This window comes from Silurus meridionalis, chromosome 29, assembly GCF_014805685.1.
Source record: "Silurus meridionalis isolate SWU-2019-XX chromosome 29, ASM1480568v1, whole genome shotgun sequence".
NCBI classification, from domain to species: domain Eukaryota; kingdom Metazoa; phylum Chordata; class Actinopteri; order Siluriformes; family Siluridae; genus Silurus; species Silurus meridionalis.
The window spans coordinates 9,302,319-9,318,657 of NC_060912.1; the positions used below are offsets into that span (position 1 = coordinate 9,302,319).

General features: G+C 39.6%; 1 protein-coding gene across 4 annotated transcripts in view; it reads left to right on the top strand.

The window, feature by feature from the left end:
• Positions 1 to 1,470: 1,470 nt before the first annotated feature.
• ptp4a3a (protein tyrosine phosphatase 4A3a) overlaps positions 1,471 to 16,339 on the top strand; it is a 25,910-nt gene continuing 11,041 nt past the window's right edge. The window contains exons 1-3 of one of the 4 annotated variants that reach the window (XM_046844229.1): positions 9,168 to 9,255; positions 9,834 to 9,980; positions 15,926 to 16,339. The exon at positions 15,926 to 16,339 is cut by the window's right edge and continues 57 nt beyond it. In XM_046844229.1, the coding sequence (XP_046700185.1) occupies positions 16,292 to 16,339 (48 nt within the window). In that variant the 5' untranslated portion in view covers positions 9,168 to 9,255; positions 9,834 to 9,980; positions 15,926 to 16,291. Of the gene's footprint in view, positions 1,608 to 7,589; positions 7,755 to 9,163; positions 9,256 to 9,833; positions 9,981 to 15,925 lie in introns of those variants that run through there. The other 3 variants (XM_046844227.1, XM_046844230.1, XM_046844228.1) reach the window with 3 other exon arrangements.

The following is a 16,339-nucleotide window of genomic DNA, read 5'->3' on the forward strand; positions in this document are numbered from 1 at the left end:
TATGCAGACTCGTCGCCATCTTGAATAAATCTACTGAGTGTAGTATCATCAAATTTCAGGGTATATTAACAGTTGGGTCACTTGATATGCAGTCATTAGCATAGAGGAAAAATAGCAATGGGGAGAGGACACATCCTGAGGAGTGCCAGTGCTGACTGTCTGAATACTGGAGGTAACCCTCTCCAGTCTCACCTTTTGTTTCCTGCCTGTCAGGAAGCTGGTGATCCACTGATAGATTGCAGAGGGTATAGTGAGCTTTAATAGTTTAGAGTGGAGAATTTCAGGAATTATTGTATTAAAAATCTGAAGTCGACAAACATAATCCAGACATGTCCCTGAGCAGTCAAGGTGTTGCAGAATGTAGTGCAGCCCCATGTTGACTGCTACATCCACCAATCTGTTTGCTCGGTAGGCAAACTTTAGGGGATTCAGCAGCTGTTTTGATACGTTTTATGTGGGCCAATACTAGCTACTCACTGGTCTCCATGAAGACAGATGTCAGAGTGACAGGCCTATAGTCATACAGTCCAGTGATAGAGGGTTTCTTGGGGACCGGGATGATGGTGGAGAGTTTAAAGTAGGAGGGGACTTCACACAGCTCCAGTGATCTGTTAAAGATATAGCCAGTTGGTCAGCACATGCTTTGAGACAGGGGGGAAACACCGTCTGGGCCAGGTGCTTTCCTGGTCTTCTGTCTCTGGAAGAGCCGATTCACGTCCTCTTTACAAATCATGAGCACAACTTCAGTGCTTTGTTGTTAGAGGGATTCCCAGAGGTGTGATGGTGGCAGTCAGTGGGCTGGGGTGGGTGAGAGGTGTGAAGATATTGGTCTCAAACCTGCAGTAGGTGTTGAGGTCATTAGCCAAGTCTTTGTTTGCTTCTGTGGGGAGGGGTGGTCTTCTGTAGTTTATGATATCTTGCAGGCCTTTTGACATTGATGCAGGATCGTTAGCTAAAAACCTGCTATTCAGTTTTTCAGAGTAGCTTTTTTTGGCTATTCCGATCTCCTATTTGGCTATTCTGAAATGCATACATCTATACACACACACATACAAGAAATACATACATAAACACACACACACCCATATACACACACGTGCATACACACAAACATACATTTACACACACTTATTCACATACAATGCATACACAGACACATACATACACACACAAACTCACACATGCAAACACACACTTATACAAATACAGTGCATACACACAGATACATACACACTGACATACACACACACAAACTCACACACACACCCACACATGCAAACACACACTTATATACATACAGTACATACACACAGATACATACACAAACTCACACTCAAACATACAAAAATACATATACATGTACACAAACATGCATACACGCGCGCGCACATACACACGCACGCGCACACATATTCTGACGGAGGGTCACTTGGACCAATCCACGCGCGCAGGCGGTGCCGGTGACGCGCTTCGTTCTGACGTCACGAGGCAACCAGCAGGGTCGTGAGTAAGATGAATGTGTGAGTGATCTCACATGGACGTGGAGAAGGTTTCTGCTCCAACTGCACAAAAACGACGGAGTAGCGTGTCCTGGAGATCATCTCCGGGTAAGTGGCGTTCATCTAATCCACATTTTTAGATCTGTGTGATAATCCGGGGTGTGGAACACAGTGTGAGCGGCTTGGATTTTGTGGTTGATCATATGTTCATACCGGCTTCAATCTCCATCACATGCAGCACTCACAAAGACTGAGCCCGCCATGTGGAATAACAACCTTCACCCTGATCTAGAGGGACATTTTGTAACAATAACAAATAATAATAATAATAATAATCATCATCATAATAATAACAATAATTGTTATTATTATGTTGCTATTTGCAGAATCTCAAGGTACACAAACAATACATTATAATTCACTAGGGATGTGTATAATAACAGCTCCAGAGTAGAAGACTTGATCCTGAGCTCGCTTTACTGTCTTTCAGATGGTCTCTCTTTATCTGCATGGGCTTCCTCCAGGTTCCTTGTGTTTCCTCTGAAAAACATGCCATTGGGTGGATTTGTTACACTAAATTGTGTGTGTTTGTGTGTGTGTCCCATCCATCTTGCATCATTGTGTTCCTGGGATTGGATCTAGATCTCACATGTGTACTCAATGGTGTCTACTCCCACTCACTGGTCTCATCAGTGGCCTACAATCTTTTGGTTTGGCCCCCTGATAAACTCAATCACAGCGTGTTTACTTAATCGTTCCAGAAGCTACAAACATTTCCTAAAGCCGTAGTGAAGCTTCTTCTGGTGTAGACACCATACAGTATGTAGGTCTCCAGCTATCGATTATTTTAGTAATAATATATTGTACTGACTATTCCAATCGATTCATTGAGTAGCTGGATAAGAAGTACTTTTTATTAAATTATTAAATATACAAAAAATGAGACAGGTCTTTTTTTAAATCGCATTTTTATTGCTGATATTGCATACAAGAATATCTGTGAAAACTAAACAGATTTAAAGCATTTAATTGCTATATTACATCAAAAACAAATACTAATATATAAATAAAAAAAAATCATAAATAAAAATGTATTAAATGTACGTTTAATTTTTTCCCCCATTCCTCCATTTTTCATTCTGAAATCACCTTCTGTGTTTACCTGTCCAGAGCGATCTAGAGTTTAGCGGATGGTGCGTCAGTATAAATGGTCCGTGGGGAAACACGGTAAACTGACTAAACTATTTTATTTATTTATTTTTCTGAGTCGCTATTTAGAAATTATCTAAAGAGGGAAAACTGAGTAGCCACATCTGTCATTTCAAAATGACTATGGATGTCTTTAATCTTCTAGGGCTGAATCATCGACCGGCTATTAAATAGGGCCCCTATGTTGTGCTCTGTGTAAGATGCATAATAGTCTCGTGTTTTTTTTTTGTATAGAGGTCATATACAGTGTTCAGATCAGAGTCAATTCCTTAAACTCTTTGCCATGTTCGTCAATCTATTCCTGAACTTTTCCCAGAAGAGGTGTATTTCTCTACAACAGTGTTTAGGTAGATAGGTATATACCAAAGGAACATCCACATGAGTGACAGGACTCAAGGTTTTCTAGCAGAACATAGCCCAGAGCATTAGTGTCTCCACTGGCTAGTTTACCCCCATATAGTTCCATAGGTACCATACACACACACACCTAGCCATCCAAACATTAATCAGGCCAGGCCATTTTCTTCCATTGCTTCATGAGCCAGTTTTAATGCCCACATGTCCAATGTTAGTGGTGCACAGGAGCAGGTGACCCTCATGGGCATCATCAGCTACGTAGCTTCAAACACAGCAAGCTGTAATGCATATGAGTGTCCATTAACTTTTCCACAATAGCTCGTCTTCGTTCCTCACATGCATCAGTGACTTTTGGGCGGCCCATTGACACGGTTACCAGTTCACTGGTTGGCGTTTCTTGGAGAACGTTTGCTTGGTACTAACCACAGCATGCTAGCAGATATAAGACCTGCTGTTTTGGAGATACTCTGTCTCGCTAACACACTTTGACTCATAATGCTTTCCATTTCTCCTGCTTTCAACACCTTAACTTTAAGAACGGACTGTTCACTCGCTGCCCATTTATCCGACAGCTTGACAGGTAACAAGATGTCTAGTCGGTGTATATGTGCCATTATATCATACAGTATGTAGTGGAGGAGTGCACTTATAGTAAGTAGGGGGTCATTATTTAGAGTGTATCGCATATATCTGTTTTCTGAAAGACGCAGCATGGTGCACATATGATGCAGCAGTAGTTAAGAAGTTTCATACTCAGTACACATATAAAGAGATAAGAGTCATTATGGATTCAGCTACAGTTTGTGACAGTGATGCAGGTAGGAGTGGATGTTACTCGATGCACAGCACTAAAGTGGTAAATTTGGCCTAAGCAGGGATGCGTCTCATGACTTGCTTAGTATCTACATGCCAAATAGTTCTTGAGATGGCAATCATGCATGGGGTTTGTTCAGTCTAGCGAAGGATTTGCTCTCAACAAGAGCTCATGGCCCGACATTGTTTAAAGGTCTCTCTGAGCAGCGATCCCATGTGTTGTGAGAAAAAAGAGCAGCGAATTCTCAGGGTTGAAATTCAGCAGAAACGTCCCCAAGAGGCTTCCGAAAGCCTCAAATAAATACTTGCACATGACCCTGTCCCCCCCATGCCACAAGGAGCCATTAGTGCTCTCCCAGTGACGTCCAGCCAGTCTTACGATGCCAATTGAGAGCCCTGATGGTGGTCAGAGTTTGGCCATGGGGCTCCCTTTAATAAAAAAATAAACAAATGATAGAATACTTCTGGTAATCATGCTGTACCAGGGCAGGGATGTGCTCTGCATCATAAGTCTTTATGTAGAACCTAATGAGAACTGAAACATCAAGATTACCGATTATAGCAAGCATGTATAGCTGTTTATGTGCAAAAGTGATTTAAAGGTAGTCGAGAATGAGATCCATGTAGCTAAAAACTACAAAGCTGTACACCGATGATAAAACTGTAGAAGATATAATGAAGAACATGAGTTACTAATTGGGAAACAAGGCACAGGTGCACACAATCAAGTTCAATTAGGATATAAAACGAAGTGAAAGGAAAAAATGCTACTCATGGTTGATGTCAATGCACAGATGTGCGCACAAATTGTAAAATGCTAATTAAACTAGAAAAAAAAGGGGGGCGGGACTTCCCGGAAGCACCAGTAGCTAGAAGGAGTACTACCACCCCTAGAGGTTTCATGACTAAGGTCTGGTTTGGTCACATCAGTTTTACAGGAGAAAAATAGAAGATGGACAGGAAAAAGAACCACAGTGAAAACTAGAAATGTTTCATTAGATCAGTTGCCTGATAAAAACAACAACATAAAAGTATACTATGCCTAATAAAACAATATGCTAACAGTGGGACATTTCATTATAGTTTCATCATTGTTGGTTATGAACTCTAAACAGATCAACTGTTCGTAGTAATTGTAATCTTAAGCCATTGTAGCAAACAGTGTCCAAATCCATCATTCATGGTTCTTAAGTTCAACCCTGCATGGATCTTTAGACCCATGTGGAAACATCTTCAGCCATAGCAAGTGGTTTATCCATTGGTTGGGTATCAGGATGGATCAGGCCAGTTTTTTTAAATAAGGGAAATGATCACTGGTGCCTCATCATTTCAATCTTGCATTATTAGGTATGCTTATTGTTACCTAATAGCTAAAAATTATGATTAGGGTCCAGGTAAGTACTCCAACATGAGCCAGAAGGTAAAACGGATGTAAGGGATCGCTGGGATGAAAGACAGCTCACCAGACCAACTTCAACAAACTGGAGTGAAGAAAGTGTGAGAGTGGAGGGACGACAGCATCCAAACATCCACTTTCCCACGTTCTTCTCATTTCGAGTTGCAGTATTACAGTCGGAAGTAAAGCCATTCCTTTTACAGTTTTGAAGAGTGGAAAGTTGCATTGTCTAGGAGTGATTTCTCTGTAGGACAAGCTTCTTCTTCCTTTTTTTTTTTTCCGTCCTAAAAATTTAAGCAAAAGAAATCTGAAAGGCTATTGAGGGAATGACTGTTTATAGCTGCTATAATGTAAGAGATAACAGGCACCAGCATTAAGAATGCAAAAATGACTAAAAATACAGTATGACGTGTCATTATTTAATATTGTAAATAGTTCACATCTGTAAGAATTTGTTACTTCACATGTCCAGATCTAAGATGCGGAGTTAGCGTTTGTAGCTTTATTTATTTTTTCTTACGTCTTTTATTCATATAAAATCCAGCTTTGAGTTGGAGCCAGACTTTAATGATGCAAAGCTGCTCTAGCCTGAAGAAAAGATTTGGAGAAAGCCTTTCCGTCCTCTTCTCTCATGTGCGATGCTTATCGTCCTTTGCATAAACGAGTATAAATAAACATCGAGCCGTTGGCAGCTTTGAAGCTCGGGCCAATATCGATGGCAATCGCATAGTGCCTGACCCTGAGCAGTCAGAAAATCAGCCGCAGATAAATAACCATTAACCACAAATGTTCGGGGAAAGCTGTGGGCTTTTCTAGTGGCTTACTGTAAAAAATAAAAATGATTCAGGAAAACGTCCCTGCAACAGGAATTAAGCAGTCCATTTTATTTGTACATTAGTCCATAGATGGATCCCATAGTGCTTGTCAAGAATATTGTCCAAGATACTGTACTGTGTACATTAGAAACTCTCCCTTATGACATACAGGGGTTATATGGTGCTCGTGTGTTATTCATTCCTATCATCTCATCATGCTGTAATATGTATATTAACCAAATCTAGTTCTTGATTTTGCTGGAGTCATTCTGAGTCACTTGGATTAGTCATAGTGTTTCAAAGACTCAATCAGGGCTCGGATCTTCAAGCAGAGCATTAACATTTCACCAGTTTGGCTTTAACAGAGAAGCATGTAACGCACTCTTTTCTTTGTTTCTTCCTCCAGCCCCCATAAAAATTAATAATAATACGATGGAAAAACTAATGGAAAGTGTAATCTTGTAATTATATGGATTTCTACTGGTAATTTATTGTTATCCATTGCTGGCATATGTGTATGTCTCATCCCAAGGACCAGTTGATACCTTTGGCATCTGGATCACATGTTGGTATCTACGGGAAACTATTTGGGACCATTAGGGCATCATGGAGTACAGATTTCTCCAGACAAATCTCAATAATGTTTTCTTTGGTTTGTAAAACATGATTTAACCATTTGGTACTGGCAAACCGCTAATTGACTGAAATGGTATTTGAAGTGGAAACCAGTAAAATATTTGTTAGCACGGAATGAACAGTATCATGGAATCTTTTTATTTCATTAATTGTTTAAGTCTATGTTGCTAATTATGATTTGAGTTTCTACTAGGGACCAGAATCTATGTACACAGACCATAATAATGGAAACCATTTTGTTATTGGCTAGTGTTTCTGATTCTAGTAGCGAGTAGCTTGAATGGAAGCTGTGTTGCTAACTGTGTAAAGTATTGTAATTTTGGTTTGAAATAAGTTGTAAGTGGGAAAAATGTATTAGTGATTCAATAGTGGATAGTGATGTTGAATAAAACACTTCAGGACCTGACATTTTTGGGAAAATAATGAACTTCAGGGTGGTAGCTCCCATGTCACAGCTCACCAACCTGTGTTTACTTGTTTTCCTCACAACATCATGACCCAAAAAGACTCAGCACATGGTTTTATTCTTTAATTACTGACTGTAGAATCAGGACTAGAATTACATTGAAAGGGAAAAGTCTTTGAGAAATCTCATGAAGGAAAGACAATTTATTCAAGGCTCATTCTCTTCGCCGTCTGACCTTTTTGGGCTCTTTTGAGACGAGACCTTTCTGCCCGTTGCCTTAGAGAAGGAATGAGGTGGCTGGAGATAGAGAAAGGGAGGGAGGAAGGGAGGGAGGGAGGGAAAAGCCTGTCTGTAGTTTGCATTTCCACATTGTGGGAGGTTAAAAGGGAAATCCTGAATCACAGGGGGATTTTTGCATGGTGCATGCGAGCAGATCCCCACAGTGAGAGTTTTGAGATTTGCGCTGCTCCGGTCAATTAAAAAGGGCTCCGTTTGACCTCAGCCTGAAGTCCAGAGGACAAGAACGAGAGCTGGTTCTCTTAACATTCTGAGATTGCTGATTGAAAACAGACACCGTGAACAGAGAAAAGCGATTGAATGAATTAAGAAAGAAGGATTTCCAGGTGAGACCTCAGTTTAGAAAGAGCTAAAAGTGTGTGTGTCTGTTCGTGTGGGAGTGTATGTGTGTGTCCACAAAACTGTTGTCTTTTCTCATAGGTTTTTTTTTCACAAGCTCAAAGGTCCAGCTGCAAGTCTCAGACAGGAAACCCTCTGACATCGGAATAACATCAGCTTGTCTTTTGAGAACTCCCAGCTGCACGAGCGGGGAATGTACCACTCGACCAAAAAAAGAAAAAAACAAGAACGCAGTGTGTGGACCACAATGCTATTAGATTCTCGAATCTGATTGGTCAGAAGTTCTTGATGAATTTTCTTCATCTCCAGATTCTGGCTGTAATTAAAATTTAATATTAATGCATTTATTTTAACAGTAACATTCTAATGCCTTATTTTTTTTCTAGTACCCACAGAATGTAAACCTTATGATCAAGAGATAAAAAAAAAAAGTGAGACTTTTACAGCGTCTCCAGTTTCAAACAGAACCAAAGCGTATTCAGTCGACTACATTATATGGACAAAAGTAATGAGGCACCCCAAATTGGACACAATTGTATAGGATGTCTAAGGATTTGGGTAGCATGAAAATGTTCCTTTCACTAGAACTAGAAGAATTAAACTTCCAGCATGACAATGCCCCAGTGCACAAAGCCAGCTCCATTAAGATATTCTGGCTTTGTATATTTTGGGGTAGAGGATCTCCTGTTATTGATCTCTGACCTCAACTCTATTGAACACTTTTGAGATAAACTGGAATGCTGATTGGAACCCAGGCCACCTCACCATCATCATTACCTGACTTCACTAACACTATTGTTGGTAAAAGAGTACAAATCTCCACAAGTACACTCCAAAATCTTCCCAGAAGAGTGGATGTCATAAGAGCAAAAGTAGAATAGGAAGAATCTTATGGTCTGGTGTCCACAAATATTTCTTCTCTACATGCCTTAGTTAGTCCAGGGTGAATGCGAGGCCTAGTATCGTGGCATCATCTCTGTACGTCTTTACACATATATCTTTTAAACAATTGGACTGGTTTTATTGATACCATTTTCTGGGGCTTGGTGAAAGATTGTGTTTGCGCAAGTGTGCGTGTGTAAACGCTTTGCGAGACAGGATAAAGGATTTCCTGTGTTGTGTTCCCCATCACCGCTTGGCCTAATTTGGACATTCCTGAACTTTCTGAAAACTGCACAAGTCGTTGCTTTGCAGTCGGATTTGACTCTCCCAGGTTCATAGCAAGGCCAAATTATTCAGTCCTATTTTCTCACAAGCGGAGTGTAGTAATATGTTGTGGTAGGTTCTGATCGGCTGTGAGTGTTTGTCAGAGCAAGACACCTGTTTATACTGACATCCTGTGTTGCGCTTTACAGCTGAGCGATCTTGCAGTGAGAAAAAACAACACACAAAAAACAACAAAAGTCAAATCATCCTTTAAATCAGCTGCAGCTCGGGCTCGGTCTCGGCGCTGCGTCGCATCCAAAGGTGTTGCACGGGGGAGCAAAGGTAGGCGTCTGGCGCTTAATGATAGCTCGTAAACTGTCCATAAAGCTTATAATTACATGTTTGGGGATTGGTATCATTTTTACTTGGACATCTGAGCGGCTTTGAGGTGGTTGAATTCTGCCTTGGAGGTTTTGTTTTTCTATCTCAGCGCTTCTTCATGTTCCGAGCGGTTTTCTCGTACACAACGGTACCAGTACTGAACATTTTGGGCTTTTGACCCTTGTGATACGGCGATACTACACAGTTTTTCAGTGTTTTTGTTTTTTTTCTCCGGATTATATATTTTTTTTAAAGCTGAAGTTTAGGTCCGGCCAAGTGCAAATAAAATTTGCATAGTGGAAAACGCACTGGACTTCTTTCACTCTTTGCTACATTTATCTGTACACTAAGACTTTCCTTTCCTTTCCAACAATTATACCTACATTATATTTATATGTAAGGGTTATATACAAGGTGTTACATCGAGGTATATCTTATCTCTGTATGTACGATTTAAATTTTTTTCCCGCTTGCTAAAATAAACTTTGCAGATGTTGATGCATATCTTGATTAATGTCTCGGGCATTTATCTTCTGAAGCCCTTGCAGACACCTAGAAGGAAAATACCACCAGTGTGAGTGTAGTGATGAAACCAGAGAGCAGAAGCAACGCTGAGAAGAATGCAGAAATGCAAAGAGCCTATCCACTGAAGGGGAAAGGACACGGATGTTAAAGGCTTGTATCTGGTATTGGTTGTTTTCACATTGTAATAACTTTTTTTCTAACTGATAACCGAATTATACCTGTCTTGCAAATGTTACTTTAAATGGTTAAAAGTACAAAAAAATTATAACCAATTAAAAATTTAGCTTGCTAGTTTTTGTTGGTAGCTTACTGTGGGATTTGGGATAAAAACTAAATTAAAGGACTCATCATCGTATCTTCCTGAAACCACTTTTTGGTGACCCTTTTCTGAAAATAGTTGTGTGCTCTTCCTGTTTGGCTGATTGAGTTCCTCCTCAGATGTTACTAATGGCAGGAACCAGCGCCATGTGAAAGATACTCTCCCATGTATATTTATCCCTGATGAGCAGCCATGGCGACTGTGACCAGGAAAAACTCTCTTAGATGTTCTAAGAGGAAACCTTAAGAGGAACCAGACTCAAAAGGGAACCCATCTTTAAATTATGTGATATCAAGAGTGTGATTTTTAAATCCTAAAACAATACAAAACACCAGAGAGTGAGAACTAACATGTAAGATTTTGAGTAATGTCCTTTCTACAGTCATTTGACGTTATGGAACCAGGAGCTAGTGAGCAAATCGTAAAATAGCTCAACAGTTGAGATCACCACAGATTCAACACCAGCTTCTCAATGCCAGAGCCTTTAAACACTCAGAGGTCCAATGTCCAAACTCTACATGAAGTGAAATCCAAATGGCCCTGGTACATCTATAGATGACTGATAAGTCTGAGATGAGGTTTTTTTTTTGTTCTATACCTTTTTCCCCTCACATTTTGTATAGTAACATATTAATTTGTCCAGTTTGTCCCAGGGGGCGTGCAAACTTTTGGACTGCGTGGTGTTTATTTATTTAAAAAAAAGTCAGTAACCTCTACCTGACATGCACAAAAGTACAGAGTAGCACGGTGGTTTTCACATCCAGTGTAATTCCATTACAGACGTGAAAACTCACACGTACCCGGTCATCACATGCACGCGTTTGTAATTTCATGCCTTTGAAATTCCTGCGAGGCCCTCAATTACGTGAGCGTGCGGGAGGGATTACAGAGGGATTCGCACCCTGAAGGAGGGAAAAAAAAAAACGCAGACTTGCAGTTGCTGCAAATCGCTTAAAGTTGATTTCTTTCTCGTAACTGCACGTCCCGAAATCATTCGTTCCCATTACGCTGCGGTAATTGTGATGATTATGGACATAAACAGTCGATTTTTTTCTCTAAACAGTTTGTCACGAGAGCAAAAAAAAAAAAAAAAAAAAAAAAAAAAAAGAACATCAAAGCTGTCCATTTTTTGGACTTTCTTCTGTCTGAAATGATGGAGCTTTATCACAGACCTTTCCAAAGCACTGGCATCAGACTCAGTGGAAATGCAGTATAAATGAAAAAAGAAAGAAAGTGGTAGTGCTGCCATAAGTCAGTCAAAAATGCTGAGTAGACTTAAAATCTGCGTTGACACTGGAGTCTCCTTCCATAAATGTATATAAACATCTCTTAATGGAAAAACTTCAATCTAACATCATTTGTTTCTATCTGTATGTGTTGAGTGCCTGCTGAACAAGTTTGTTTTTGATATTCATATTTTAAAATGCTGCATTCATGCGAACCCTGCAATTGTCGTGACTGTCAAAGCTGCTGTTCCAAGAATTAGTTTGAAATCAGGAACTCAACAGAGCTGTGGTATTAAATCCTAATTTGTAAAGAAGCACAGAAATGAAGTAAATGTAATTCATTACTGTACTTTTAGTAGCTTTTTTTACATATCTGTACTTTACTGAAGTATTTCCATTTGGGGAGATTTTGACTTTAACTTCTACATTTCTGTCAAATATTTTACTTTTGACTCAACTTTACTCAACCCCCTTTTTTTTTTGTCTATGAGCGGATAAAAACGTAACCTGTCAACCACGCAGCAAGCCACCAATCAGGGACGAGCCCACGCTCTGTTTTCACTTGTTTTGTTTGACGCTTGGTGGTATCGACTGATCACCAACATACAGTTCAGCATCAGTTCAGTAGCAAGCAGAACATTTTGAGAGGAATAAATGATAGAAGAAACTCTTCACTCTGACTTGCCACAACACCCTTGGCGTTATTTGCGCAATTTATTGGAAGCAGTTGAAAGAAAGGTTTTGGGCTTGTGATAATTTTAATAGACACCAATCAGTGTTTGACTCCTATCATTCTATTAAAAGACTGGTGTGCTGAGAGTCACATTTAGAGTCTTTTCACATAAACTGAGTTGATTAAGCAAAAGCTATATGACTCAAATGATTATAGGAACATTACAGTCATAATAACGGATACTTAAGTACATTTGAAAGCAAATACTTTTGTACTTTTACTCAAGTGAAAGCACTTTTTTCTGGAGTAATATTTTACCGAGTGTATCTCTACTTTAACTTAAGTACATTGTTTGTTTACTTCGTCCACCACTGGTAATTTGGTGGCGACTTTTAATACTTGTCCTGTTAAGTCAAATGAGCTGCTTGAAGGATTTAAATTTAATTACGGATTTATTTGTTTCCCCATTGATCCAAATATCTTTGAAACACAATGAGATAGAAATGAAAACAAAACTATGTGCATGAATAAAAGCAGCTGCCTAACCTATTTTTAACGCCCAGGTGGCCCAGACAGAGCGTCGAGTCCGCAGAAACTCATTATATCGTGAGTCTGTGTGTATAATCACTATAATCACTCAGAGCTTACTGACTGCCTCCCCTGTGGTCAATGCTAAATATTGTGTTGGATTATAAGTGCAGGCTGTGTTTTTGAAATTGTATTGTGTTTATGTTGAAGATGAAGAAGAAAGTGGTAGTGCTGCCATAAGTCAGGTCCTGAGTCACAGGGATTGGAGTCAGAGGTGGATGCAAGTGTAGAACATGAACAAAAGGAAGGTAAATATAGGGACACAAGGACCTGATGTGGGGGTAACGAATAGACAAAGACTGCTAGCGTAGACAGAAATGAAATACCTGTTTACTTTAGACATACATGTTTTGGGGGTGGGGTTAGTGGTAGCTCAGGGATTAATATATCAGACTTCGGTTGGTCTCGAGTTTAAATCCGAACACCGCCAAGCTGCTATTTCTGGGCCCCTGAGCAAAGCCTTTAACCCTCAAATGCTTAGTTGTATAAATGGAATAATTGAGTAGCTCTAGATGAGAGCCAAATTCTGTTCATGTGAATAAAGAACTGCTTTTTAGTTCAGAGAAAGTCGTGTGAATGCCCTTGGAGGTAGAGAGATTTATTTATTTATTTATTTATTTTAGTACATTTGGGCAGGAAGAGTTGCTCCATGGTGTGTAATTTCTTTATTTGCATACTGTTGTGTCAGAAAGTCTGAGACATACCATGAGAGCAGAAAAATGTATGAATGTATATACTTTTACATTTATTAATTTATTTAATTTTATGCACCATTCAATGGCAACACCTGAGATTTTTTTTCTCTTCTAATGAAAGTTATTTAACGGTTTTAATGGAAAGGTCGATGTATAAAGGATTTATATAGAAAATTTCAAGGATTTACTAATAATGGAAGTGGCATAGATATTTTTATTTATTTATTTTTATTTATTTTCCCTGATTGGTAGTTTGAGTTTGAATGCCAGTGCTGGGCCCCTGTGCAAGGCCTTTAACTCTCAACTGTTTAGAAGTACTTATGAGATAATTATACGTTTTATATACATTTAGTTTCAATCATTTTATTTTTAAATGTATAATTTTTTATTTTTCACTGAGTTACACACTGCATTGCAAGCAGAGATTTTGGATAAGACCTCGGTAAACAGGCAGTTGGTGGGATTTATGTACCAAATCAGCCAAAGCGGATTTTAATTATCTGAGAAGTTTATGGTTAAGGGCCGTGCAAAGGGGCCCAACAGTGTCAACATGGTGATGCTAGGATTTGAACTCTCAATCTTCCGAAACCACTGAACTATCACTGTACCTGGTGTGAGTGGATTCCCGGTATAGTACATACTGGTAGTACCTTTTAGGAACAGGGCTTGCTCTAAATCTGTGGCACGCAGAAGAGGTCGTCTTTTTGGCCTGGTTCAGGAAGTAAAAATAGAAACTCGACCTACTGGGAAGCCAGAAATCACATAGCCTCCTGTCAACACATGAAAAACTTATAATATAAAATTAAATGGTGTCAACTGGGGGGCATTTAGAGGAATCTGATTTTGTGGAATCTCCTTGAGAGTTTCCTTGAGAAATCTTTTCTCTCTCTTACCTTTGCTGTGATCCGAGCAACGTTCCCTGGTTTCTGCTCGTTTCTCCAGCTTGTGTTTGTGCTCTGTTTTATTTTTAAGCATCGAGCCTCTGAGGGTCTCGGAGGCCCACGACGGCTCTTAAAATCGTCAGTGCAAATATTTACTTGTTAGTTTGCTCTTATGGGAAAAGGTTGGGTAATTGTTCTGGAGAAGAGGACACGTAGTGCCCATCGCTTTTAGAAGTTCAAAAAAAACTCAAATTTACAAAAAATAAAAGAAAAAATTGATAAAAAAACCAAAAAGAAACTACGCCATGCTGTGGAAAGGTAGCTTGCAGGATTGTTTTTGTGATCCTTGTAAGTTGTGTTTAGGAAGTAGCGATGTACCCAATTAACCTCGTTCTGATACCTCAGGGTGCTGCAGATGCACATTTTATTGTTTACTGCCTTCCAGGCAACTGCAGTGCACCACTGAGGTCTTCATCTTAGGCGTATAATATTTCTAATATCTCACAATTTCAGTCTGTGTTTTTCTGTGTATATATATTATATCTGTTAGATCTGTTGTCATTATGGGGTATTGTTTGTAGAATTTTAATCGAAATGTGGATAAAGTGAAGCGTTTTTGAATACTTTTTGATGCTCTGTATATATTTAAGGCTAGAAACCTTTAAACAAAAAATGTACTGTGCTTGCAAAAAAACTATGATTTAAGCTTTGCTCTGTCACTTCATAAGACTTAAATTTCCCTTAAAACTTCTCTCAAAGGACCTCATTAAGAGCTTTGCCTTCTGTCTCATGGTAGAAGGCCGTATTCCCAAAATGGAGTCATCATTGTTCCACTGAATTAGGACTAAATCTTTATTTTTGCTCACTCTGAGGAATGTTAGCGTATCATTAGCCATGTATATTTGTCTTCTTTTTATGACTGCATGATGAGCACAAAAACTCTGATTCTATCCCATCACACTAATAGGTGAGAATTTCGTGGTTGAATAAAGAAGATATAGAAGAGAAAATCAGACATTCTAAAAGAGATAAAAAGCTAACGTTTTATGTATTTCAGCATTTTTATCCTGGAATATTTTTTGCCCAAAGTTTGTGGATACCTGTTCATAAGATTCGTATTTGTCTTTCGAACATCTCCTTTAACATTCAGTCCCCATTTGCTGTTATAATACAGTAGTCACCACACCTCTGGGTAGATCTTCCACGAGATTTCAGTGTGTGCTTGTTGAGATTTGTGCTCACAAAGGTGTTTAGTAAAATCAGGTAGTAATGTAGGTGAGGTAAGGAAGGCCTGGGGTGAGGTCAGCGTTCCAATTCATTCCAGAGGTTTAGGTTAGAGCTCCATAGCAGGCCACTCAAGATCTACTCCAAACCTAGTTGAAGCATATCTACATGGAGCTGGCTTTTCATGAATAAATGTTAAAGTGATGGGAACATTTTATTCAAATGCACCCAAAGGTATTCTATATAATTGTGTACCTCTAACTTTGTGAACAGATTGAGGAAGAACCACATATGGCTGGAACGTCAGGTGTCTTTACTTTTGTTTCTGAAGTTCATTATACTGCTAAGCTCAAATGATGGCGTTGAGTGTTTGGGTAAAGTTCAATTCAGTGTGTGATCATTTGTATATGAATTCCAACAAAAAAAATAAATACATTTCCTTGATGTTTCACATTTTGACGTCTTGCGTTCTCTCTCTATCTCTGTCTTTGTTTTTTCAGAAGCTCGAGTTCCCATGGTGCGTTGATGCTGTGCTCGCAGAGACCCGGTTCTTCCTGCTCCACTCAGCATCGGCTCATCTGACATGCTGAACACGATGTTCTGTGCTGAACCCGATGACCTTCACTGATCTTTAACCGTTACTTCGTACACACCTATTAGCTGATGGGGTGATTTGACCCCCCTGGCCAAAGAAAGCCATCATCAGGGCTTTGCTACAGGACGGAATTGGACATCAGGGGGGGAGCTGATCCAGGCGTGTTTTGTAGTAGAAGTGAAATCTGAATTGAAGTACGGAGACAGACGCTGGACAGTCCAAATACTGGGTATACGCTGTCGTGTAAAGTTTGTCCTGAGGACGAAGCAGCATGGCACGGATGAACAGACCGGCCCCGGTGGAGGTGTGCTACAAGAAC